The sequence below is a fragment of the Aulonocara sp. 'chitande type north' Nkhata Bay genome, linkage group LG10, assembly GCF_057382095.1.
Source record: "Aulonocara sp. 'chitande type north' Nkhata Bay isolate Kocher_YH1m ecotype deep benthic linkage group LG10, A_spYH_male_GT1.1, whole genome shotgun sequence".
NCBI classification, from domain to species: Eukaryota; Metazoa; Chordata; class Actinopteri; order Cichliformes; family Cichlidae; genus Aulonocara; species Aulonocara sp. 'chitande type north' Nkhata Bay.
Window position 1 is genome coordinate 29,426,084 of NC_141353.1, and position 26,728 is coordinate 29,452,811.

The 26,728-nt window shown below is 41.6% G+C and overlaps 1 protein-coding gene across 3 annotated transcripts in view; it reads right to left on the reverse strand.

Annotated features, from left to right (window-relative positions):
* LOC147321147 (glutamate receptor 4) overlaps window positions 1-26,728 on the reverse strand; it is a 165,131-nt gene that overhangs the window by 62,875 nt on the left and 75,528 nt on the right. For all 3 annotated transcript variants that reach the window (XR_015131314.1, XM_086309445.1, XM_086309444.1), the window contains exons 3-4: window positions 21,283-21,522; window positions 3,534-3,718 (exon numbers count right to left, since the gene is read on the reverse strand). Coding sequence is in view for 2 of the 3 variants with exons in the window: in XM_086309445.1 (XP_086165571.1) it covers window positions 3,534-3,718; window positions 21,283-21,522 (425 nt within the window). In the remaining variant the exon portion in view is untranslated. The remainder of the gene's footprint in view (window positions 1-3,533; window positions 3,719-21,282; window positions 21,523-26,728) is intronic.

Consider the following 26,728-nt stretch of genomic DNA (forward strand, 5'->3'; position numbering starts at 1 on the left):
ACGACTAAATGTGTTTTACTTTCTAAAAAATCAAAACACAGCGTTTATAAATTCTGACCAATCACAACAGCCCAATTCAGATTGGCCAATGCCTGTTAGGAGGAAGTCACTCAATGCAACCAATGCATTTTTTACTGAAAGAAGAAAACTCCAAAAGAACAATGGACAAAATTCTGCTTGTTTTATTTTTCGTTATTACTTTTTAAAACACTTTAAGCTAACTGTAGCTGTATTCCTCTGTTTATTTTCCAGCTATTGCACAAGCTGTACAGCTCATCTTGCAAATCAGCAACACCCCCGTCTGCAAATGAAGCAGGTTTGTGTTCCTAGATTTCATGTTCTGATAGTCAAAGTAACATCTGAAAGCTGTGATACACCGAGAACTGACCGTGCTGGCGATAAGCAGCTAATGAGGTCTAATTATGTATTCAAGTCCTCATTCTGGATCTGGATATTTTAGTAAGCTATAAATGGGAGGACAGCTGGAATGAACACAGGCTAAAATAGATGTTAATGTCTCTGTCAGTAATTCTGACCACTTCTACACAAAAACAGTGCATCATTCCAAAAGCTCTCAATCTGACAGAACATATCACGTCTGCTCTGGGAGACGACCTGTGCGCTGACATCAAGCAAAGATGGAGCGGGATGTCTGCCTCTCTGTGGGGGCAAAGAGGCACACAAACACTCGTGCATCTGCAGAGTAAATTGTTAGAACTATGACAGATGTCAGGAGTGGAGAGCTCCTGAATAATTGAACAATTACACAGACACCAGTTGCCCCTGGGAAAGATGGAGGGATGAAGGTATGAAGATGAGCAGAAGGAGGAGGAGGAAGAGGAAGGTGCACATCATATTCTGAGTGTGCTTTTGCCAACTAACACCACTGGAGATCAGGACAGACTGTTCTTACATTCAAAACTTTCTAATTAGCACATCCGCACTCAAAAACAAAACGAGCAAATACTGAAGGCTTGCTTGTTTTCTTTGTTTCTGACCTCCAGTTTTGACCGACTTCATTGTGTGACTACAAAAAGCTTTGGATTTTAAGCTGCATAGAAAATGCATCAAAAGGTATGTTGATGCATGCTCAATCATCCAGGTAAGTAAATTCAAAAGTTTGTTTCTTATCTTTTGGACGTAGCGTTTTCATTGGGAGGAACGCTGGTTTGCGTGGGGAGTCAAGAAATCCATTTATGTGAAAAGGGAAAGACCATCTCTGAATCGAGGAGGGGGCCTGAGGGTACATCTTTCACCATCTTACAATCCTGTGATTGCAGCCATTCCCCAACTCTGTGAATGGTACTCATGGCCATTGATCAGTGGGCTTTGATCAGTGGTTGTTGATCAGTGGTCATGAGAATTTGCATATTAATGATCAAGGAACTGACCTGACACCCCATTGTTCCTTCAGTGGGCTGATTTCAGTCATTATGCAAATGTACTGTTTATAAGATTGGGGAAACCTGCAGTCAGCTGAGACTGAAGAAGTCAACTGGATGAGTGACGAAATGTCCAGATGAACAGAAGTTGTAGATGGATTAATGGTATAGGTAAAAATACAGTTTTTTTTCAGTGGTCTGGCAGTACATTGGAAAAAATGCTCTAAGTGAAACATACACTTAAACCAATATAGTTTCTATGCCTGTCTGCAAACCAAAGAGCCTAAGACCACCAAAATTTAAAGGAACCTGCAAAGTACCTGCAAAAAACAGATATGAATGCTTGTTTTGATTGTATCAGATGTGTTCAGCCTTAGGTAGTGCAACACAAACTCCGTGCAGCGGCATATGAGAGAGAGAGAGAGATATCTCTAAAACATGTCGGGACTCATCAAAGCTGCAAACAAGATCAAGTATAACTAACTGCATTGTTCATTTTTAAACCGCGCCAATGTAATATTGCTAAAACTTAAACAAGGCCTAGCAAGGCAACAGCCAAGTGCCATCTTTCATCAGTGTGAAGTCTGTGAGACGGGCTGGTGAGCTCAGGCAGAGACGCTAATGGGAATTTGCAGCAGGCTGCAAAACACAGAATCAGATGAGAAAGAGAGAAAACATTTTTTTCCCCTTATATGCCCCGAGGGAAAACTTTCATATAATTCATGAATGTGTTTTGGAGGCTAGGACCCAGTTCTTGCTTTACATCCATGGGAAACTGTGATTGATGTTTTAAAAGCCTGGGTTAGAATTTTACCATTTGCCTTCATTTCTCTTCCAAATAAGTCTGGCTAACCTGGGGGTTTGTTGACAATCTGTCTGTGAGTCTGACTGTTTGCATTTCTTGCCTCATTGGACTTTATTTTGTCAGGACGTTGAATGTGCCGATATTTGCAATGATTCATAACAGGATCCTGTAAAAACCACAATCAGACCAAGGTATTATCACTTAAAAAGGACATCTTGGGAAAACATCCAGCTCCACAACTTAATTTTTGGCCTCTGGAGCAGTTCTGCATAATTGAAGGTTCAAAAATAATCTGCATTTATCTGACATAAGCCGTTTTAGCTCCTCCCCCTGTTAGAGGCAATCACCTTTCTTCTGATTGGCTGCACCTTGCATATAGAAAATTTGGACATCATGTGGGTGGAGCTTCTGTGCTTAGATAGATGTATATCCCTGAGATGACCAACAGTGTGGAACAATGTTTATAGCAGTCAGAAGCCCGAGCTTTTGTTTTACAGTGATTACTAGAACATAAAATGGCCTTATTATTTGCAGTTGTTGCTGTGTTTAGGATGAACATACCCGGTTGTAACAGGATGTATATAATGGAAAATGAGGAAAAGCATAATAGGTCAACTATTTTTATTATTTCTTAAAGTACTATTAGAGGAAATGACTACAAAAACACATAACTTCAGTGCAATCCATGTTTAGAAGATGACATATTGAAGCAATTGTAAATTTCCCTGTTTAGAAAACCCCCCATATGTTTCATTTAATCTGCAGATTAAGGGTTAGATTTGTTAAGCGGGCACGTGAGCATGATTTAAATACAAATACGCAGCCAGTTAATTTCAGTAATAACTGGAAAATCCACCAACGAGCAGCACAAATTAGTAGCTCAAAAATGAGAAGCTGTGATGAAGGAGCAAGTAATGTATGAATAAAAATAATACAGAGTAAACAGAGGTTGAACTGTGGCTGAGGTCCTGAGGACTGAGACTCAGGTGGAGCGCAGAGTTATTCCAGAGGACAGCTGCATCTGTGAATACCATCAGACCCCAAGCTGTGCACACGTTAATAAAGATGCTATTATTGAGCTACACTAACACAGTCCTGCTAAAACCCTTTATCTTGAGAGACATTTCAATTAATTTGTAAAGGATCTGATACCAAAAAGAAGTAAAACATTGCTTGATGTTCGTACACTGCTGGAAATAGCTGTGCACAAACCATGCATGAGGTTTCATTGATTCAACTTCAACATTTGCTGATTCTCCACAGGTAAAAAGGACAAAGATGACCGATAAATTGTGGTCTGCTAAAACAAAGAACAACCAAATGCTGATGCCAAAAGCTTACATCACCTGTTCCATCATGTTCTGCAGTCTCTCAGCTTCCACGTCGATGACAAACTTCTTCTCCTGTCGCCGGTCCAGGTCCTCCAGCAGTCTCCGGTAGTTGGCATCGTTGAAGTTTTCCACGCAGATGGCGCTGACTTGCCAGTTGTTTTGTCCTGCTTTCTCCATGATGGCCTGCAGGATGGCGTACCCTGATGTAGTCAGACACACAGGACAAAAATCATCAAACATGGAAGGAAGACGTTCAGGTAAACTCTGTTCATGAATTTCACAAACCCATTACTCTAGTTTTGTTAAAGACACTGTTAAAACAAGCAGCCAACATGCAGTTTTTCAAATAAATTCAGTGAGTAATTAGTTAGTGTGTAGTTTTTGTCTGTTAAAGATTACCCACTAAAAATCATCCTTATCATACATGGTCATCGTACCAATTCTATCTTTCATGTGGTTTTTTTGTAACCAGAATAACTCAACTCAGCTGAAATCATTACATAGTGCAGAGAGAAAGAGAGAGACATTTTTTTCTGGATGGGAGCGGAGATGCATTTTGTCCTGTTTATCTCAAACACAAGCTGAGTGATATCAATAAAGTTTTGTGTTCATAAAGTTCAGCCACAGGCCAGATAACATTTATGTGTTTGTGTGAATTTGGATAAAAGGCTTAAAGCTGCCGTGGATTTTCCTCACAATCAGACACATTATGTTGTCATTCAGTATTTATCACCCAAACACACTGTGTGTCTCCTAGAGGCCTCACAATGTGTTGAATGCATTTTCTTCCCCATGAAGCGTTTGTAAATGTCACAGACCCGGTGCCGGGGACTCGGGGTTCGTGAACAGTGTGGACCTTTATTGTTATTAGTGTATTGGATGTATGTTTGCTGCACTGTGCTCTTGTGTTCCATGCTGGTGTGTGTGTGTGTGTGAGGCTGGAGGATGAAGGACAGCCACCTGCAGGCCTGATGGGTGTGGCCCTGCCAGCTGCTGGTCACGCCTAGCTTACCACACACCTGCTTCTGATCAGGATCGTCGGGGGAGCTACTTAACAGAGCGATGGAGCTTCCTCCGGCGCAGGATCGTTGAGTTAGACTCCATGTCAGTGTTTCTAGTGTTGTTAAAGTGTATGCCTGCCGGAGTTGGTGCCATAACGGCTGTGTCTGTGTTTTTCCCCAGGAGGACAGCGGAACACAGGACTGCAAGACACACGGGGTGTGTGAAGGCACAGGGGCAGAGAGCACGGGATACCAGCACTTGGGAGAAGACACGTCACGGGAGTCGAGGGAGCACTTTTGGAGATTTAATGTGTGGTGTACAATTACCTCACTGTAAATAAACCCACTGTTCATTCCATTAAGTCTGCGTTTTGGGTCCTTTCTCCTACATCCCCCACGGTCTGCCAGCCAGACCGTGACAGTAAAACTAGATTTTAAATATTTAAGAACCTGCATTTGAAAAGCGAGAGCTCTCCTCTGCCTTTTCTGGGTCTATGTTATTTTTTATTGCCTGTTGGTTTTAAAAGCACAAAACTTAGTGACAAAGGAACTCGGTCAAAAACACTTTCCTTATCTGCTCGGGAGCTACTACAGTTGGTTGACTAAGCAAGAAAACACTTGCTTACACTTGCGTGAGGCTGCAAAAGCATTGTGTCAAATCCACAATAAGACAAACTGTCTACAAGTGGAAGAAATTCAAAGCTGCCTCTTCTTTCTTTAAGCGTGAGTATCCTGCAGAGATCATACCGAGGGCACAACATGTAATTTTGAAAGACACGAGAAAGAATCCACACCTAACAGGAAAGTTTGTCCAGAAATCGCATATAACACATGTGCTCATGTGTAAAAGCACGAAAGACTCTAAAGACAAAAAAAAAACAAAACAGCTGGATAAACGGACTGGAAAAATCCACAGGATGGTGAAGAAAATTCATTTGTTTAAAACAATCATGTCAACATCCTGACCCTGAGGCCAGCTGAGATGCTAAGGTGTTCAGTCAAGACATCCTCAAAACACTGAACTGAAACAGCTCTGCAGGAGAACTTTTCCAAGATTCCTCCTCACAGCTGTGAACATCGGAGCGTTTACACAGGAAAATGTCTCGTGTTGTTGCTGCTGCTGAAACAGATTTGACAAGTTGCTTAGCTCACCGTTTTCAGCCTGTACTGTGATTGATTGCTCAGCATGTTCAATAAAGACACGACAAGTATTCATATTTGTTTAGTGAAATGCAGTGTTTTTTCGGCCCAGGCATATTAATGGGTGCCCATGTTTGTCTGGTGGCTCAGATTAAATTTTTTATTAGTCGAAGACAGACAAACACAGTTTGGGTAAGGGACCACATGTAGTCCAGTTTGATCTCAATTTGATCTAAAATTACTGCAAAACATGTATTTAAAAAACATTGCTCAGTATCTTTTTCTTTTTTTTGAAAGTTTGAAAAAGTAAACTTTATTGCAGGGCTAACACAGTGAGACAGACAACCATTCTCACTCACACAGATACAAATTAACCTAAAGTGTGTCTTTGGACTCTGGCAGGAAGCTGGAGAACCAGCAGAAGCCATGCAGGCACAGAGAACACTCACAGAAAGGCCCGAGCCAGCCCGTGGATTCAAATGCAGACTGCGAGGCGATGGTGTTAACCATCACACCACCATGCCGCTGAAACTATAAGACAAACTAAAGACACGCCTTACCCAATGGGCTTTTTGCTATACACAAAAGTATAGCAGTTTTGCATATACATGTAGTATACTTTACTTAACAGAAGTCAGTTCATTTTCCTACTATTGGCTTTTTGCTTTTTTTTGGCCATTTGACAAACAAAAATGTATTTTAAACATGTTTAAATCAAACATGTATTACAAATCACAGTCCAGGTGATTTGGCAGAAGCCAAAATCTCCTTTTCCTTGGATGCCAAAATTGTTTTTATATACAGTAGTCCTCCTGCAGCACGTCACACGAGGCTGCAGAGCCGTCACCAGCCACAGTACAAGAAGTTGGAGCGCATCCGCAGGATGACAGAGCAACAGGAGAGCACCTCTATTATTTCATTTCAGACATAATTCCATTGGGGTTTACAACCTTTTTCTTGCAGAGTTTAATAACTCTGTATTGCTACAGTAACAGTCAGTGCTCCCTGAACGTGTTTTAATTATAGTCCTGAGTATGTTTTCTGAATAAACTGAAGTGGATTTCTTCCAATCCACAATATGGTATGTTGAAGCACATGATGTGATAAAACATATTGTCCATAATTGCTGGTTTGAAACACAAACCGGCTTTTTGCTGGCTCGACGTCGCTGGCAAGACAACCGCTTTCCCATGGAAAAGAAACTCTTGTGAAGCTTTTATCCTTTTCCAGCCAGATCCTGGCTTTTGGTCCCGTCAGTCTCTCTGAGTTGGATGCAACACGAGACTCTGGAGGAGGAGACCATCGTTGTCACGTTTGTGTATGGAGAAGATGAGTGTCAGAGAGGAAACTAGGGAGCTGTGAGGGCGGCTGTTCTCCAGCAGGAACAGATGTCCCCCTTAAACGGACCCTCCTGGTGGCCATCACAATCTGGCAACCCGTCTCCCTTTGCTCCCAATTAGTGGATTAACCTGTGCTCTGGCAACCCAGCTCCCTCTCCACCTTCTCCATCCCCTCCCCAGCCCCTTGCTCCCCATTAGAGGGTTGCCTGTGCCAGGAGGGACTGCTGGTTGAGGCAACACACAGTCACACACACACAGACACATCGTGTCAGTATGTCCCCAGTAATTCCTACGGGAAGAACTGGTTCATGACAATTTGGCTGTTGGTGAGTCCGACCCCACACTGAAGTGACTTTGTTCTCAATTTTAACAGGACAAAATTGGAACCAGGAAACTCAGAACGTGGTTCGATTCCTGGCTCAGCCCATCAAAGTGTCGATCGTGGAATATCTGGGAGGGAAGAAGTTTCATGATGTGAATCGATTCGATGCTGTGGTGTCGTCCTGTTGCAGCACCACACTTGAATTCAGTGAGCTCTTTAAAACGTATAGGGCAGGTGCTGGAGTTTATACAACTGTGGCAATACACCTGAAAAGGTGTGGCCCAATAATTTTGTCCATATAAGTAGTATAGACAGTAGCTCTTGACTGACTTACATACTTTGAACTACCCTTGAGGTGGAATAACCAACTGTATTTTTAGTGTCAATATTCTGAGGAAGTTTCCTTAACATTTCCTTTGTGGTAAACGTGCCTACCTGCAGACAGAGAGCAGCTGACAAATACACATAATAGAAAGGACAGAGTGCGGAGGGCGGGAAGCCACAGAGGAGGCCAAAATCATTCCCTGTGGTAGCTGCAGCTACTACACAGCTATTGACCGAAGCTGTTTGAGCTAAGCTCTCCGCCAATGTGTTCCTGTCAGTGTGTTTGTCGGGTTCTGAAACAATAGTTTGTCATCGCAGTGGTGTGCTCCTATCAGGAGAAATCCTTTTCGTCAGGATTACCATCATATTTTTTCTTTCGAATCCTGCAGTTTGCTGTCTCCAATTACAGTTATCGCTGCTAGATATGTCAAGGTTTTCCCAGCAAATACACAGTTTAGAAAAAAGGCAGTTTGTACCTGCAAATTTGCACTCACAGAGTGCTGCAGGAGTCATTGCTAAAGCCTTTAAATGAGTTATCATTTTTGCAATTCCATCCTGAAATACGGATAAGGGTAACAAGCTTTAGACCTTCTCATATTTTGTTCGACAACGTTTTTCTCCAACTCACACATTTTTTTAAGTGTACGTGCTAATAACTGACAGTCACAGACAGTGGTTCAGTTCATTTATAATTATAAAAGCTGTAGATTTTTGTGGAACACTCCACCTCCTCGTCCAAATGTGGTCTCTTCTTGCTCTAAAGAAAACAGCATGGCTGTATCCAAGATGCTAATATTGAAGTACAAAATTCAGAGTCTGGAAAGACTGAAATAACTGTCTAGACTGATTATTTCACAGTCTCTGGTCACAGCCTAATACAGGTGAGCACCTACGCTTGCTTTTATGAGCAGATGTTTTTGTACAATTAGTCTGAATAATGCAAAAGTGAAACGTTAGAGCTCAGTTCACTGTAACTGACAGAATGTCAGTTGATAAACTCTTTTAAAATTCAGTTAATTTTCCTTCCCTAGCAGGTGGATGTAAAGATAGGTATGTGTGGATATTTATTTTCCATGTTTCATACATGGAAGGATATCGATGTTGGAAACAAAGATAAGATAGCTTGAGTGTGCTCCATCTAGTGGCCAAAATGCAGGTGATGCTACCTGGAAGGTGACGCTGGAGCAGGAAGACACAGACTTTGACCTCACATCCTGTGGTCTAGGCCTCTACAGGCACTGCTTTTGACTTTAGATAATCCTTAGTTAATCTACCCAATCCTTAATTTCAGTTTAGTTTGAATTCCTGGAAACTCTATGTGTTTATTTTTTAGAATGCATGCTGGTCATCCCAGCAACGTCTTCTGCTCTGTGGACCTTGGATTAGATGTGAAGCATCAGATGTTTGCTGTTAAGGGCATTAACCACTGTAATTTATACTGGACTAATCCATTATTGAATATTGGTCCAGTATCAGTGGATATGCAAATCAAGGGAAGACGTTCATTAGATGTCAGCAGCTTCTAAATCTACACATTATAAAGACTGCTTTGACAATATGAACTCTTTTCATGTCATTATGGACATTGGTTGTGACTTTGTTCTAACTCCATGTTTTTGTCAACTAACCCCAACAAGTTGAGCTGTTCTCCAGCCTTGCGAACACTCGCTATGTTGAAGGTTTCAAAATGAAGATGACATCAGACTGGATTTGGTGACACTCATCTCAGTATTTAGAAAGCAAGCATGTTAAAGAAGCATACTTCAATGCCTAATATCTCAGAGAAAACAGGTTCAAACTTTCTAAAAACTAGCAGTAATCTGTCTTTTAGTGGCTCTGAAACCTTTAAACTACATCATAACTCTCAGACTCCGGAAACACAGCCACCCCGAACCCACCAGATACAATTTAGCAGGGCAGCTGAGTGTGCAAGAACATGATATCCCATTGTGTCCTGTTGTGCCACATGCTATATACAGCGCTGGGACAGGAAGCGGCAGCAGTGGCAGCCGAGGCAAGTAAAGTGTGCAAAGGGCCAGCTGATTACCAGCTGATAAATGAGTGGCCCCAGGGTCGTAGTTGGAGCAGCAGACAGCTGCAATCAGCATCAGCATCGAAGACATAGCCGCTGGCTGATGCGTACGTTTGTTGTGCTGATTGGAGCAGAGCCGGACACTAGATGGAAGCAGCTGCAGCCTGTGGAGAGGAAAGTGAGCGCACATCTGGATTTATGTACAGCATGCAATTTCTTCCTCTCTTCCTTTCATTCCGCTGAGTGTCAGCGCATGTGTACTGAGCCTCCATCCTTCCACTTCCTCCCTCATTGAATCAGAGCTTTGCTTTCGCCTTTTCTTCCTCTTCAGAGTGTACACAAAGAGGCTCGGAGCTATTCGTGGCCAGTACACACTGCTGATACCAGTCCATCTGCTGGAGAACTATCCTTCTCCTCAAGGGCGTAGATTTGGTTCTCTTATATACATTAGCACTAAGGGAACGCTGGATGACCTGGTGGGTTTTGTCTATAAAACTACTCATCTAAGATTACCACAAAGTAAAAGATCTCTCAGCAAAATTATGCAACATTTTAAGCAGATTATACAAACATTACTAATGAGGCACTCATATGGATATTGGTGGGGACATGTCCCTTGCGTCCATGCCAAATCTACGCCCTCGCTTCTCCTCCTTCTTCTGTCTCACCTCATTTATCACATTAATTCCTTTCTTAGTCTCTGGTTTCCTCTGATTTTATTCCCTTTCCTCGTTTCCTCCTTTGTCGTTTTCTCACCTCTCATCTTGCCTGTCATCCCCTCTCATTTCCTTTCCGCTCCCTTCCCTTTTGTGACCTCTTCCCTCTCCTTCTCTCCGCTCTCGTCTCCTCTGCTCTTATTTCCTTTCCTCTCTGCTTGTCTTCCATCTCCATTTGTTTCCTCTCCTTTCGCTTCATTTCCTTTGCTTTATATGTCTCCTTTTATTTAGTTTTCACCTTTTTCGTTCCTCTCTGTATGTCGCTCCCTTTAATTTAGTCTCCTAATCTCTAGTTTCCTCTCCTCGGTTTTTGTTTGTCACTTCTTGTTTCCTTTTGTTCCTTCTCCTTTCCTTTGCTCTTGTACTCATGTTTCCTCCCTTTATCTCTTCTTTCCTTCTCTCCAGTCTCTCCTACTCTTGTTTCCTCTTCTCCATCACCGTTTCCTCTCTTCTCCTGTCCTTTTTATCGTCCTTTTGTTTCCTTTCCTCTTATGTCTGTCCTCGATACCCTTATTTATTCTCCTCTCATTCCCTCTTCCATTTATACTCTCCCTGAACCATTTCCTGGTTTCTTTTCCTATGTTATTCCATTCTTTTTGTATTAACCTTCTTATCATCTTTGTCTGTGGTGTGTGTGTGTATTTATGGTGCACTGGAAAGCTCACAGGGACAGCATTCACTATAATCACACACAAACTGTTACAGTATCCAGCCCCTTGTATCTCTGTTGCTTTGATGCAGGGAATCAGACTGGCGCTCATTGACTCAGCTCAGCCATGCGTGGGCTGATTCTACATTATAGTCAATATGGGATGAATGCCTGCTCCTGTGTGTGAGAAAAATCCTCGGGCCAGTGTGCTGCAGCCTGCACCCAAAAGCCTTCTGAAGAGCAAACACAGGCATACAGAGAGAACACTAATGCGTACGTAAAGACTTGAGCGGTGCTGACGTATCTGCACACACATTCATTCCCTCTAACAAAGATGTAAGACCTTGTGACATATTTAAGGTTTAGAAATATGCAAGTCTGCTTCATCAGAACGCATTGCTTACTCACAGTGGGACTTGGATTAATTGTGTGTATTATAATACATATGGCTGAAATTTAGAAAAAGAAATACTCTGAGGGATGGTTCCTGAGCTTCTGGTGATTCTGCATTTCTGCCTTTGCAGTCCAATGCAGAAATAAGGACTCGTGATTTTTAGGTCTGTGAAAAGTGCTTGTGCAGAAATTTGCTTTCATGCTGTACAAGGCAGGAAAACAGATTTTATATAATCAGCTGAAGGTGGTCAGGGAAATGAAGGCACAAGGAAAGCTGAAGTAAAGAAATGAAAAACACCTAAATTAAAGCAAAAAAGCTGTTTATTTGTCAATAAACAGATATTTAGACATTTAAAGTGGACGTATTAGTTTTCCAAAATTTTCTGTAATAAATATGCTGATGAAAGAATAGATTTCAAGTAACGAAGTCAGTGTCTGTACAAGTAATCCTGAAATTATATACGTTAGTAATGAGATTGTATATCACTAAATATTGCTCATCGCAGGCACATTCGCTGCTCAAATCTTCAGTTTACACTGCAGTCACACGCATCTAGAGACCGGTTGGTGACTTCCTGGCAACCCCTGGTTGCTAAGGAAGAATGAGTATTCCTTGACAGGTTGGCGAGCGTTTGCTAGCTATCACTGACTAAAAGTGGTCACAAAGAGGGTGTTGCACCAGAAACCTTGGTGTGATTGATTTTTGTGATTGTTTGCAAACACTCGTCAAGTAACTAGCAAGCGGTAGTGAAACAGAGACTGTTTGCTTTCAGGGTAAAAGTTGCTGAAACCAACATGTTTAAAAATGTGCAACATTTACTCTGAAGGTAAGAAGCTTCTGTTTCACAGTTTCACTACCACTTAGCAAGTAGTTGGCGAGGATTTGCAGAAAAGTTGGCATCTTTCATGCAAACTACTGGTGACCATGGCAATTACAAGGAGGTTTTTGGTACAGCATTGTGTACCTATTTTTGATCACTTTCACATAAGCAACCTCTGGATTATATCACTTTCCATGGCAACCAGTTGGGATAATTGACGAGTTTCTACATCTGCATGATAATTCTTTAATCACTGATTTCACAGTGACTGCCAGGAACCTCCTAGAACCACTCACAACACATTCAGGGCATACTCACTTTTCACTAGCAAGCAACGGTTACCAGGTAGTCACCAACTGATCTGTGTAATTTTTTGGTTTTTTTGGGGGGGAGTAGCCACCGAAAAGAAAAAACAGTGTCTTAAAGCCTAAAGATGAGATTAAGACAGAAGCCTGTCTGAATCTCTGTCTGAAAAAAAAGAAGAAGAAGCAAAAAGGCCAAGTGTAAGAAAACACAGATTTAAAGAAAAAAAAAAAACCCAAACAAACTGTGAATCATGCTAAACTATTCTAGTGGTGGTCCCAAAATAAAACCACGAAGCTGGGAATAACAGCATGTAGAAGCAATAAAAACATAGTAGGTATTCTTTAAATGACAACAACATCTCAAATTGATATTACGTAGTTTGCTTCATCGACGTGTCAAAGTGATGATGTTCTGTCATTCAGACACAGGTTATATTTATCTTAATATTCCTAAAGGATTTACTCACACAACTCCAAGTCTGCACCATATAAGATCAGGAGACAGGAGTCAAAAAAGTTTGGCGTCTTCCTTAAGCTTTGGTCTCGTCTTTAGGTGAGCTGAGGTCACCAAACGAACATGAACATGATGCAGGAGTGTTGTGATTTGGCGCTATATAAATAAAATTGAATTGAATTGAATTGAATTAATAATGTCCCTCTCCACTAATGTGACAGCGTGCGTTCAGACTTGTGCTTTGTTACAAGTGAAAAAACTTTCACATTCAACACATTCTGAAGCCATCACACTGATGGAAAGCAGCTTGTGTCTGCAAACCGATTAAATTGCTGGCTGAAGCCTGATTTCAGCACCATGGACAGAGCTCAGAGCAGCGCAACTAAATCAGAAAACACATCTGACCTCCTCTCATTCAGTTTACATAACCCATAAAGTCTATAAAAAGAAAGAGTGACTAATAATTAATTGAAACATTTGGAATGCATTGCTTAGGAAGCCGTTTTGATTGATGTTTCCAATGTGTGTTTTCAAAGGCCGATGGTTTATGTTGGTCCTTTTTTTTCTTTGTTTCATTACCGAGCTGGGCATTAGAATTCTTTTACTCCAGCTGTTAGGACATTTTTATTGTCTATGATGGTTAAAACAGGACAGTTTAAACTGAAGAGAAATGCTCCCTTGGTCTGGTTTTTTGCCGCTTTATCGTAGTTTGACACAAACCAGGGATGAATGAAACGTGCAGTTGTGGATTTTACCATGCCTCGGTGTGTCTTGGTGTTTGTTATTATTGTTATTATGATCGCTGCTTTCTGATGTAACATAGGTAGGTTTTGCGATTGTCCAAATGTTCCTGGACCTTTCGCTTTCTGTGTTTCTGTCGTCTATGTTGTTCTTTTCCTTTCTTTCAGTTTTCTTTTATTTTTCTTTTAAAGGTTAGTTAAAGCTTGAAGGCTCCTCGTATGTCTTTCTTTGTTAGTTTCTTCCCTCCCCTGTTGCCTTGATTGAGTTTACCTGTGCCTTATTATCCCACTATAAAGCCTATGTGTTCTCCCTCGGGCTTTGAAAGGTCTCTCTCCGATTCCCAAGTCTGTCTTTGTGGTCTTGTTTTCACTGCTATGAAAGAAGTTATGTGATTGATCATTTTAAATGCCTGTGTATTTTTTTGTTTTATCAGGGTTACTTAAAAAATAGAGACAGATTATATGAAAAGCTTTAGCAGCGCTGCAGCTTGACAAAATTTAAAACTGAATCACTTTGAGTCAATTCAGATTTGGTCATTTTGCTGAGGGCAGAGGTTTTGCATTCTTTTGTCTAACTTAATCATTTTTCACAAATCACTGTGCACACATTATTGCTACTTTCACAGTTATTTCATTTCATTTTTATTGGCCTGCATTCATTCAACTTCATGAACATGATGAATGTTACCAAAGGCCACACTTTGAATTCATATGGTAATCTTGAATGTCTTTATATATTTCAATTACATGAGAACAAAAAGCAAATAAGGAAAGAAATTTTTTTTGAATGTATCCGGGATGATTTTACAGTCACAACACACAAAATAAAACTGTGGCTTTCCTTAGCTGAGGCTAAATATCAGTGGGGTTTATTTCAGGGAGAAACGGGGTGACTTTGTGAGAGAGGCTGGATTTTGTTTGTTCACAATATTTATATATAACTGCAGGAGGGACACTGTTTGCACAGAAAGCAAGGACATTTACAATAAAGTGTCATTTTCTACTTTGTGGACTGCTGCTTCCCCACCCATGCTGTTCATCTGTCCCACCTGCTTTTTGCTTCAGTGGGCATGCAAATTTTAACCTTGCAAAGTGTGATCGTGTTTCCGCTAATGTGTCTCTGCTGAACTGTGTGAGCAGCTTCACAAAGCCGACACGCATCTTTACGTTTATCTATAAAAGGAAGGCTGTGAAAGTGGCTTTGGATTCTTTCAAGCATTAGTTCACGATTATCTACTTATTGTAGCATGCTGGGTTTTCTCCATTTTGTAACATAAATGTGAAAAATATCTCAGGTCTTGGAATTAAATTGCTCTTTGGAAAAGATATTGTCCTGTGCAAAAGTCTTGTCCTACCCATTATTTTTTAAAGCTTCTAGCTAGAAACACCTTTGTGGAACTTGTTAAAGTGCTCTTGAGCTGTAGTTCTCTTGCCTTACTGAAGGTTTCTCAAGGTTCTTATTTTGATATTGGCTGTTTTTCACTACGTTTTTGTTCAGTCCTTACTCCTGACCACTTTAAGAGGAAAGTTAAGCCACTTAACACTGATCTACGAGTCAATGATTAGTTGAGCCAAGGAAATGTCAAAGATAGCACAGTTTGACAGGCATAAAATTATATCTTTGCACCAGTGTGGTGATTCCCAGAGACTTGTTAACCACAAACTTTGCATATTTCACATATGGTGTGCAGTGTGTCCTTAGAAATTTGAAGAAACTGGACAAAAGAATGAGAAACAGGCCTAAAAATAATATAGAGGATATGAATAGTAAGGAAAAGTTGTGTCCAGCAAATCCAGTACCTGAGAGTTCGCACTTCAGTTAAACCATTAACTGTTCACCAAAGTTTTAATTTGGTTAATTAAAAGGTCTGTCAGGTCTGTGCAGTGGTTGCAGTTATTGCACTTACAGGACCCCTTAAGTTTTAGGTCTAACCTTGCTTGCTGTGTGGCTGGAAATGGCTGTATATGTAGAAAAAACCCTCCTGTTTTACTGAGAGGACAGCAGGGTCAGCTGAACTGTGCATTTTATGAAGTGCACCTGCTGAAATACAAGGCACATCCTGCTGCACTCACACCGGCAACATAAAAAAACCATATCCACAACATCATTTTAGCAGCAGTTCAAATTTCAAAGAAAATTTCCAAAAAAAGCCGACAGCCCTAACTTTCAGTAACAGGAACACAATGCAGACTAAAGGGCAACACGTACTGAGCAATGTTTTCCAAGTGTGTCTGCAGAGTTTTAGACATCCGTCAGTCATCTGTCACCCGGAACAGATACGCTTGTGTTTCTGCAAACACAAACAATCCACATCAACTCTGACAGGCGTGCATGTGTCACATGCTAATATGATACCCTCTCTAATCATCTTATTCCATAGTCTTTTGTGTTGTGAAGCATGTATCCAGCATTTTTCACAAAGGCATCCAGTATGGCTGTGTTAAATCTCTACAGGAAGACAAATTCTCAGCCTTGTTTGGCATTGATCTGGGATCACCTGTATTAATTATCTGAATACCGATGGGTACTTTAAAAATCACCTGCTTTTTAATGTTATCAGCACAGTGAAAGGCTGTTTTCGGTTTTCATATTTGTAGGAAGGGTAGGCAAATTGATCCAAATATCAACAGTACCATTTCTTGTATTGCATCGATACTTTAGGTTTAGTTGCTCCCCTCTATGTCCAGGACGTTGCTCCAATCAAATCAAAAAGTAGACATCTGTACACACTTTGCTCCTCCCCCTTCTCATTTGTCACTCCTGCAGTGAGTTAGGGAAAAAGAGCATCCTGTCGAGATATTTTATAATGAAAACACTGGAAAAAGGAAGGAAATTCTCTACTGTGAGAACAACGATTTCTAAAAACACATGGAAAAAAAAACAAAACACAGAAAATAACTTTTTCTCCCAAAACGAGAATGTGAGCTGTGGATTGGTTGCTGCCAGGTTGCCTTGTGATTGCTCCGGAAGACACTGACTTCTTCGCAAAGACTCGCTTATTATTCGCCTGATGTGAAATGGAGAACATTTACCTTCAAAGTAAAAATTGGGCCCCACTGAGCCACACTTTTCAAAAGGCACAACTTTTACGTCGACCTCTTCCATGGAAAACTAAAGGAAACTTTTGCAACGTGCAACCAGAGCAATTGCCAGGAAATATTTGGTGCAGCATATGTGTCTTTGCAACCACTAACCAACTGACTGGGGAAAATTCAGTTTTCCCTAAGGACTCATGGTTGCCAGGCTTGAGAGACCTACTACATCTCTCAGTGCTCATGGATAAACATGAATTGGTGAATTCGATGCTGAAAAATGACTGACCAACCAGGAAACAGAACGTCCATAGACATCAGGTGCTTCAAACCAAAAAACATTGTAACGCAAGAAAAGTCTGGACCTCACACATCACAGCCCATCAACCTGCAGCATTCAAATGGAAATTTTTGTTGCTGTTTTAACACTGCTCATTAGTATTCATTTTCACAGTAGCAAAGAACTGCTTTCACTCAATAATAATGGATTGGATTTATATAGCGCTTTTCAAGGCACCCAAAGTGCTTTACAATACCACTATTCATTCACTCTTCACACACTGGTGGAGGCAGCTACAGTTGTAGCCACAGCTGCCCTGGGGCAGACTGACAGAAGCGAGGCTGCCATATCGCGCCATCGGCCCCTCTGGCCAACACCAGTAGGCAAGTAGGGTAAAGTGTCTTGCCCAAGGACACAACGACCAGGACAGAGAGCCCAGGGATCGAACCGGCAACCTTCCGGTTACAGATGCGATTCCCAACCCCCTGAGCCACGGTCGCCCCATGAGGTTATAACAACATCCTAACCTTCTAGTAGGTGATTGTCTTCACCTCTTGGTGATTTTTATGCCACTGATACTGAAATTGCATGTTATCTTAATTCTGGTCTCAATGATCCTGAGCTTGAAGCCAGACCGAAGCTCCAGAAAACACAGAAAAGCCACGTTTTGTGTCCTCAGCCAGTCTATAGGGCAGCAAAGTCGTACAGCTGGGAACCTTTGTGGTTTTGGAGGATACTTGATCAGATACATGCCGGTTTTGTTGAGAGGAGTGGAGGCTTTTTATCCAGTCAAGCATGTATGACTTCAGATAAGAAAAAGAAGGAGGGAATGAGTTGTTCTGAAAGGACGCCATCCCGATATCATCCTCACTCTGCAGCCCCCTGTATAGCCAATCTGCTCAAACAATCACTGCAGCAGAGAGAAAGAATGAAGTCCTCTGACTACCTTCTGGAAAATGTATGAAAGCGAGATGTGGAGATGTGATCCAAGCAGCAGTCCATATCCATTCTGTCTTGTAATGGAAATGCGACACGGTGGGGTGAAAAAGTAGAAACTTATTGACTCTGTCGGTGTGTATGTGGTGACTGAGAGGCAAAGATCGGGTGGGTGAAAGAAAAAAAAGGAGGAATATGGGAAAAAAGAGAGAGACATGGAAGAGTGAGAAACATATACATGAGCTTGCTTCCTCAGGTGGGGAACTGAGCCAGAGGGAGAGAGGTCCAACAATGTCCACAACACTTCCAACAGCAGCTGCACTGCAATATTGATCGCTCGATGGCCACAAGACATACTGAGGACAAAAAACAGCCATTATTTCAGAAGCACATCCATTCACACCTTACTGTTCGCCACGCAGAGGGCATGAGGAGAAAACATAGGAGATATGATTGAGACCTCAGAGATTTCTTTCTGATAAATGTTACTGCCTCACAAAACAACACTTTGTGCACATCTCTGTGTACACAGAGCATGTTTGCATGTTTATTTTTATTTACCTTTCCAAATTTTATTTAAATGTAAGAAATATTTTTTGTTTTAATTATGCATTACTTTATTTTCTTATTTTTCTGGCTGCTGCAGCTGACCATCTGCCTTTGTCTCCCCCCCGTAGTATTCCCCTCTGTAACATGCTCTGCATTTCCTTCTTCACTACATCCATGAATCTTCTGTGTGGTCTCCCTCTTAGTCTTTCCATCCTGCCTAGGCAGCTCCAGCCTCAAAACCTTTTTCTAATATATCCAATCTCTCTCCTCTGCACATGTCCAAACCATCTGAGCCTTGCATCTCTAACTTTATCTGTAAACTGCTCGATCTGAGCTGTCCGTCTGATGTACTCATTCCTAATCTTGTCCATTCTGATTGCTCTTCAGCTCTGCCACCTCCAGCTTGGCCTATCATCTGTTTGTCAGTGCCACCATCTCCAAACCATACACCATAGTCACCTTCTGTCCTTCTGTCACAAATCACCCCTGACACTCACCTTCACTGCACTCTCTTCTTCACCTCTCTTGTGCACTATCTGTCCCTTTGGCTGGTTCATCGCGGATGTTTAAATCTTTCCATCTTCTTAACACGTTTCAGCTCTATTCATAATCATCCCAACCAGCTGCACATCCTTTCCAACTCAATCTCTCTGTAACCAGTCGATACAAGTACTTTTCTTCTTCAAGTCCAGAATCAGATATGACTAATCACAAGCTTTTTTTGGTCTTTGCCTCCTCTCTCCCTGCTGTAGACCTAACCTCCCAGTAATCCTGTCTACCTTCTTAATCCACCTGACTATCCCACTTTTTCTTTGCTAACCTCTTCCTCTGGATATTTCTTGAACTTTCACATTCTACCGCCAAGTCTGTTTGTCCTATTTCCTCTGTAATAGGACAAACACTCTCTTGGCGTATCATTCTTCCTTCTTCAACTTCCACCATTTAATCTTTGCCTCCATCTTCACTCATTTCCTCTTCTTGATGTCCAAAGTCATCCTGCAGACAATCAAGTCTCTCCAATTGCACCTTCTGCATGTATTCACCTTCATCGACCTTTCTACATCACCCTATGTTGCTCCCTCTTCTTGAAGCATGTGTTCACCGCAGCCATTTCCATCTTTTGAAAAATCCACTACCATCTGTCCTTTCATATTGTCCTCCATTGCACCGACACAAGACCTCCTCATCACCTCTGTCCCCTTCCCCCACATGTCCATTAAAGTCTGCTCCAATCACCACTCTCTCTTACTCCAGAAATCCTCTTTCTCTTCTAACTAACATCCATGAGTGAAAAATGCTGTGGTAAGAACAAGGTTTATTGGTATATCTAAGAGAACAAAGAGCCACTTTCACGCTGCAGGAACTTCTATATTGTTCTAATAACTGCAGGAGATAGTCCCCCGTCTTTTTTATGTGTCTGGACTGCAGCAACTGGGGACCAGTGTAGATCTTAGAAACTGTCTCTTTTAGCTTCTACTACAGAGGTAGATTTCCAAGATAAGAGAAACCTCGAGTGACACAGATGTACTGCATTTGGTCATAAGCAGACTCCTGAAATGAACACTGCCCCCCTTCCACGCCATTACTCCATTCACACTCTAATTATTATTATCATCTGCTACTACAGCATCTAATTTGTAAAGATCTACCTGCAATATTTACACAAAGAACTTCAACTCATTTTATTTCATTTTCTTCTTTGCAGCTTATTTATTGCATCTTTTCATTCTTGCACTTTTATTTTATTAAAATTGAATTATTTGATTTTATTTCTCGTTTCGTGTGGAAGACTGGAAAAAGAGGCTGAACAAATCATCACGACAGTAGGTGATGTTGCATCACAGGCCACTGCTCAGCTATTGTAACACCTCCATTATTACAAAGCCTGCAATTCCAGTATTTCAGAAGCTTCTCATTATTTTGGTGCGAAGGACAGAACAGCGCAAACACTAAACAGAAAACAAGCTTAGAAGATGTTTAGCTCTCAGCAGATCTCTCCTGTGGGTGGATCTGTAGTTTATTGTGAAAGTAGCTCATCCTGTTTTTTAATCGCTGTAGCTCCAATGAGATCCCTTAGGTTTGCACATCCAGCCACAAATCTAATGCAGGTCATATTCAAAGCTTACCTCCTTCGTGAAGACAATACTTCTTCAATTCTCTGGGGGTTAAAATCATTTGGATATGGTTGCAGTACTTAAAAACTCTGTCTGCTTTATTAAATGTTGATGCATTTGGTGATGAAATAGGTTCATGGCTTTTCCTCTCTGTGTTTGCACAGTTGTCTGAGATGATCTGTATATCATCAGCTTTCAGGACTGTCTTGCTTTTACTTTGAAGCAGCACTTGTTGCTTCATATTTCTACCCAACCTCTCATTTTTTTCCCTCAAGGACTCACTTATGTTTGATTGCAAGTTGTTTCTGTAGTCCGATAACTTGTAACGCTGTCAAGCAAAGCACCTTTGTGCAGTATATCTAAGATTTTCATTTACTGGAAAGAACTCATTTTCAGTGTATGTGAATGTAATGATTTTCTGGTGAGGGGAGCAGATTCACCGATTTCAAAGGAAAGTTCGCTGAGATCAACTGATGATGCATTTAAAAAGGTTTTCTGTTAGATGAGAAACACATTAATGTACAGCATGCTCACAAGCTGGCACAGAATCCACGAAAACATCTCCAATGTGTGATTAAGCTGTCAGAGTGAGAGGTGTTTATTTTCATCACCCACCTCGGTCTGTGTCGTACAGGAAGACGAACTTGTTCCAGTCGTAGTGGTCGAGGAGGGACAGGAGGGCCCCACGGATCGACGGCCGGAGCTGCAGGGTGAACTGGCTCTCGCCCTCGGTGGGGAAACTCGGCGTGATGAGGGAGATGTGCAGCGCGCTGCAGAAGGACGTCAACGTGTGGACCGAACGCTTGTCGTACAGGCCGAAGATGGCGAAGACACCGCGGGAGTACTGGGAGCAGACTGCGGAAGGAAACAAGAACATAAAAATTAATTGGTACCATAAATTTGAAGTAGCTTGAGGTAATGGGAATTGAGAGAAAAAAAAATAACATGTCAAGGTTTTATATAGTGAAAAAAGAAGTGAAATGAAGTTTAAGTTCTTTTCAGGCCTTTAGTTATACTGAATATTGTCAAGAAGTCGCCAACTAATGATTTATTTTTATATTGTTATGATAACATATACACAAGTAGTGACAGTTTTCTTTTTCTTCTGGAAATACCAAGTGCACAGTTGGTAATTCTCTTTGGGTTTGGGACCCTTTTCACATTGTTTACAGCCATAGACTGTATATAAAAGATAGCTGCAGCCACTTGACATCACCATTTTGGTTACTTGTGTGTTTGCCGTGAGCCAGAAGTATCCAACTATGGTTTTTCAAATGCTAAGTTAGCAAAATGCATCCATAAACAGTCCGGGTACACACACAGATAAATCCTAATTTATTGGTAACATAATAAAAGACTTTCAGTCACAAAACTGGAACAGAAACTGCTTAGACCCTTAAAAATGCTTTACCAATGCAAAGGGAGTGAAGGGACTTTTATAAGCATTCAAAGTAGAAAGCATTAAATTCAAGCCTTAACAAAGCTTAATCAGACGAGCAGGGGCGGGGTTATTATTTAAAAAAAAAGGAAAGGCATTTAGTATTACTGGGGTCGGCCTGCATTCAGCTTCATCATCCCTCTGGGTTCCCTGTTAGCTTTGTGTTAGCATGCTGTCTGTGCAGATTTTCGCAAAGAGCCGAAGTTGTGTTGCTTTTGTTTTACCCTGGATGCAGTTTGAACTTTACCATCACATTCTTGACCTTTTGTGCAATAAAAGGAATCTTTTATTCTCCACTCCTGAACAGCTGTAGGACCGCTCCACCACTTTCCTCCTCCCAGATACAAACTGAAATCAGCTGATTGTACCACACGTGCGTTTTTCTTTCCATCTACCTGGAGCGCAGGTAACTGATGAACCTTTGGAACGTGAGTAACAATATAATTGTAACTGCTGAATTTAGCACTGTAAAGTGTGGTTACACTGAAAGGAGTTTCACCCAAAACTGCAGGTGAGTTTAAAAAAGATTCACCCATGAAGTGGAAAATGAGCCACAGAGACTAAAACCAGCATTTGTGACAATCTGTAAAGATGATTATTTCTGATCTAAGGAACATTATAACACAGGAGTCTATAATAACTTTATTAATAATAACTTTTTTATACAGCACACACACTTACAAAAGGCCAACAGCTGTTATATGGTTGTCAGGATGAGGTCGTGGACGAAAGAAGGAGGACCCAAACGCTGGACTCACAGGTAGGTGAAGATTGGTGTTTTATTGTCAACGGAGTGAACAAACAGAACAGAAGTAGGAAACGGCTGGCCGGCTGGACGACTGACTGAATGGATGAATGAAAGACTGACTGACAACTGACCGGCTGACTTGACGGAACTGAACAGAGGACAACCTAACAGCGGCGAGAACAACATCACAATAACATCAATGACAAGACATTGGACTGGTTGAACTGAGGGACATAAATACACAGGCTGAGTGATGAGAGATTAGAACCTGGTGAGTACACAGCTGAACATAATGACCTAATGATAAACGGGAAGAGGACGGAACATAATGCACATGGACCAAGGCTAACACAATAAAACAGGAGGTGAAGCAGACAGAAGATAAACAGTGAACATGAACTAAGAATACTGGGTCAAAGACCCAGAAACCCTGACAATGGTCTCAGTGGCTCTGCTATATATGCAGGAGCTCGGTCATGTGGGGCTTTATATGTATAAAAGTTTTAAATGTCTTGTCTTTCTCCCTCACCCCCAATCAGTAACAGGAGGTGGCTGCTGGTTTTGCCCGTTTCTTCTCTGTAAAAGGGAGTTTTTCCTTCCCACTTTTGCCAGGTGCCTACTCATAGGTTGTGGGGTTGTAGGGTCTTTATTTTATGATACTAAGCACCCAGAGGTGACTGCTGCATCCTGGACGAGTTACAGATGGGCTAAGGAAGACTAATAAATGTAAAAAGTGAGTTACAAACATCAATATGGAGGAAAATAAAGTGTGTCTACAGGGACTGACTTTCTTTTGTACTGAGCATCAAGTGCTCACAAAAGGAACTTTAGTTTTTGATACTTTTTCACTGGCTTTTGTTTTTAACCCAGAGCCCAGAGCTTCCTCAGACCCTGGATCTGTTTCACACGAGGGGAGAAAACTAGGGCAACTCAAACACAATGCATTGATGAACTAGTTTTTTGAAATATATTTTTCTCACAACAAATATCAAGTGTACAACAAAGGATTTTGTCACGCTGTGTATCAGTTCATTTTTCCTTTATTCGGCACATTCGTCACTATGATAACTTCATTATTTAGCAGCATAAAAACAACATGCAATGAGGGCTCATCTCCAGAGAAACACATCTTAAATCATTCAAGTCCCACGCTCACAGGAAGCGATATTTTACAAGAACCGAGCGCTTAATATGAGCAGTGATAGCCATCGCATTTAACTAAGACCTCGCTGCTTTGAATGACAATTGATCGGTGGGAAATGTGGTGCAAAAATCACCACGGCAATAAGCGCTTAGCACCATGACTGGCGACAAAATAACAAACCATTATCCCGCTGATTACCACTTTAAATCCTTTCAAGAGAGCCACTGAATGCAGCAAACAGAGATCAAAACCAAACACGTCCGTTTCCTCTGATGCTTTCATCTAAAAAGGCTGTTCCCGTCTCCCATTTAAACAGCAAAACAACAGTACCAACAACTAAATCACTCCCCTTGCTGTTGTTTAGATATATTCTAGAGGACATATTCCCCATTAACAAAACACATCATGCTCATGCTGCTCTGCTTTCATGGCATAAAAGCAGCACCAACTGAACCTGCGTCTGTTGTGTTTATTGGTCAGACTTTGAATTAAATGGAACGCCTGCATTTGCATACACAAGCTGTGCTATACACACATATACACAATGTGTCCTGCTTGAGGAAATCTTCTCATTATAGAAAGGTTTGGCTGTCTACTAGAGCTGTACTATAATTGCCCACTTTCTGCACACACGGAACAACAACAGAGAGTAAAGATAATGAGCGTCCTCTGCCAGTTTCCGGGTGCGAGGAGAATCAGAGTGAGTGGCGAACTGAAGGAAGAGCTCAAGATGTTCCCGTTGTTAAAGGAAAACTGGGGGTGGGGAAGTAAACAAGAGAGCTGCTTTACTGACTAACTCATTGTTTCTATGCAGAGAGTGCAGTGCGCTGCTGTTGAGACAGAGGGGGAGAGAGAGTGTGTGCATATTTCTAATCTTCCTCCCTCAGTGAAACAAACAAGGCGGCAGTAAAAAAACTAAAAGGAAAGTCACTCTTCTTCTACACACAATTATAGTCCACAGAGGTGCTGGGAACTATACTACCAGGGGGAAAAACAGTCAAGACTGTACAGTAGTTCGCCTTCAGGGATTTCAGCCAGAATGACTTTAGGAAATAGTCAGGTGAGGCCATATTCAGAGTGACAGTTTACACTGGAAGCAGCTTGTGGGATAACTGGGCCGTTCACTCAGGAAACTGGAGTTTGTATCGTTTCTCAGTCTTTTCAAACTTAGCTGACTCGTTTCCAGAGGGAATTTGTTAGATTTAGGCAGCTAAAACCACTACTTAGCCCTAGTCATGAAAGCCTCGGCCTAGGAAAAATGTTCCTCGACCGTTTGGTGGCGTTAAATGGTTGGAACTACCACAGCTGCAAACACAGGCCAAACTGCTCAAAGAGTGGAACTGTGAGGAGTGCCATGCAGGCTTTTAAGTTTCACTACTACTCGATGGTTAGTTGGCCATTGTTTGCAGACGAATCGGGAACTTCCATGCAAACTATAGATGACTGCGACAATCTGCTAGCAATCAATGTTTTGCAACCAACTTGACCCTGCGATAGCCAGCAACCTGTCAGGAAATACACATTTATCCCTAGTGACTGGAGATTGGAGCCACGTTGGAAGGTCTTGAAGGCAAAATGTATTTTTGTGTGAGCACGTAGAGGGATGCATTAAGACAAACGGTGGGTGAGTTAGGGTTAGTGTTTTCCATGTAATTTTGAGAATCAGACACTTAATTTCCTGCATTCTGGAGAGCTTTAAATAATTATTCTCAACTTTTCTAAATGAAAATGATCATTGTTGTGTCAACATCCAAGTGATTTCCAGCATTTAGTGTGGCATGTTGATACAGTCACTCCAATCACCTCATAGTAGGTGCAGCCAGCCTCACTAGGTTTGAACCTTGGACTTAACGTGCTGCGGCAGTGCAAACGCACTGACAAGATTGCATGTTCCTTTCTCAAGGCATAAAACAAAGGGGGGAGTTGATATTTACATAGTAAAAAAATAATCTCTTATATCTTTGAAATGAACTGACTGTGCCTTTGTTTAGAAAACAACACAACTTCTGTTTTTCACTCTTAAAAGTAACCACACCTGTGAACACTGCTGGGGCTTGCGTACACATAGCTTTTGCTCTGTTTAGTAAATGTGGATATATATGATCAGCCTGAGTCTGCAGTGGTTTCCTCCCTCAGCCTAAAGACTGCACGTTAGGTTCTCTGGTGATTCTAAACAACCGTAGGCCTGAATGTGAGTGTCCCTGTGTTTGGTCTGTGATGGACTGGAGGCCTGTCGCCCCGTGTCAGCTGGGATAGGGCTTGGCCTCGCTGTGACCCTCGGTTGGATAAGACTTTTAAAAAATTGACGAATGGATAGCTGGAGACATCAGAGTGTAGCTCATTCAGTTGTTCCCGCCTGGCGTCAGGGTACTTTTGTATCTTTTCTTTGTGGAGGTAACCCCTCGCTTCACTTTATGATAAATATACGTTAAGGCCCTTTGGACTTTGGTAAGTTTCAACAAGATTTATGCTTACTGTGCACAGTCCTCTAAGAGAAAGAGTGAGTGGGCAAATTCATGTTTTCTAAATATTAGAGAGGACATGTCCCCTGTGTCCTGTCCTGCCCCCACCCCCAAATCCATGTCTATGCCTTAAGGCACCCCACATGATGTAACTTCACTGTTAAAGTTTGCTTTTCCCTGAGTCATGACTGACTCATTTAAAATCAGTTTCGGTGTTGGGCGGGAGGGCTAAATTATTTTATCTCCACAGATTCAGAGAACTGCACTTG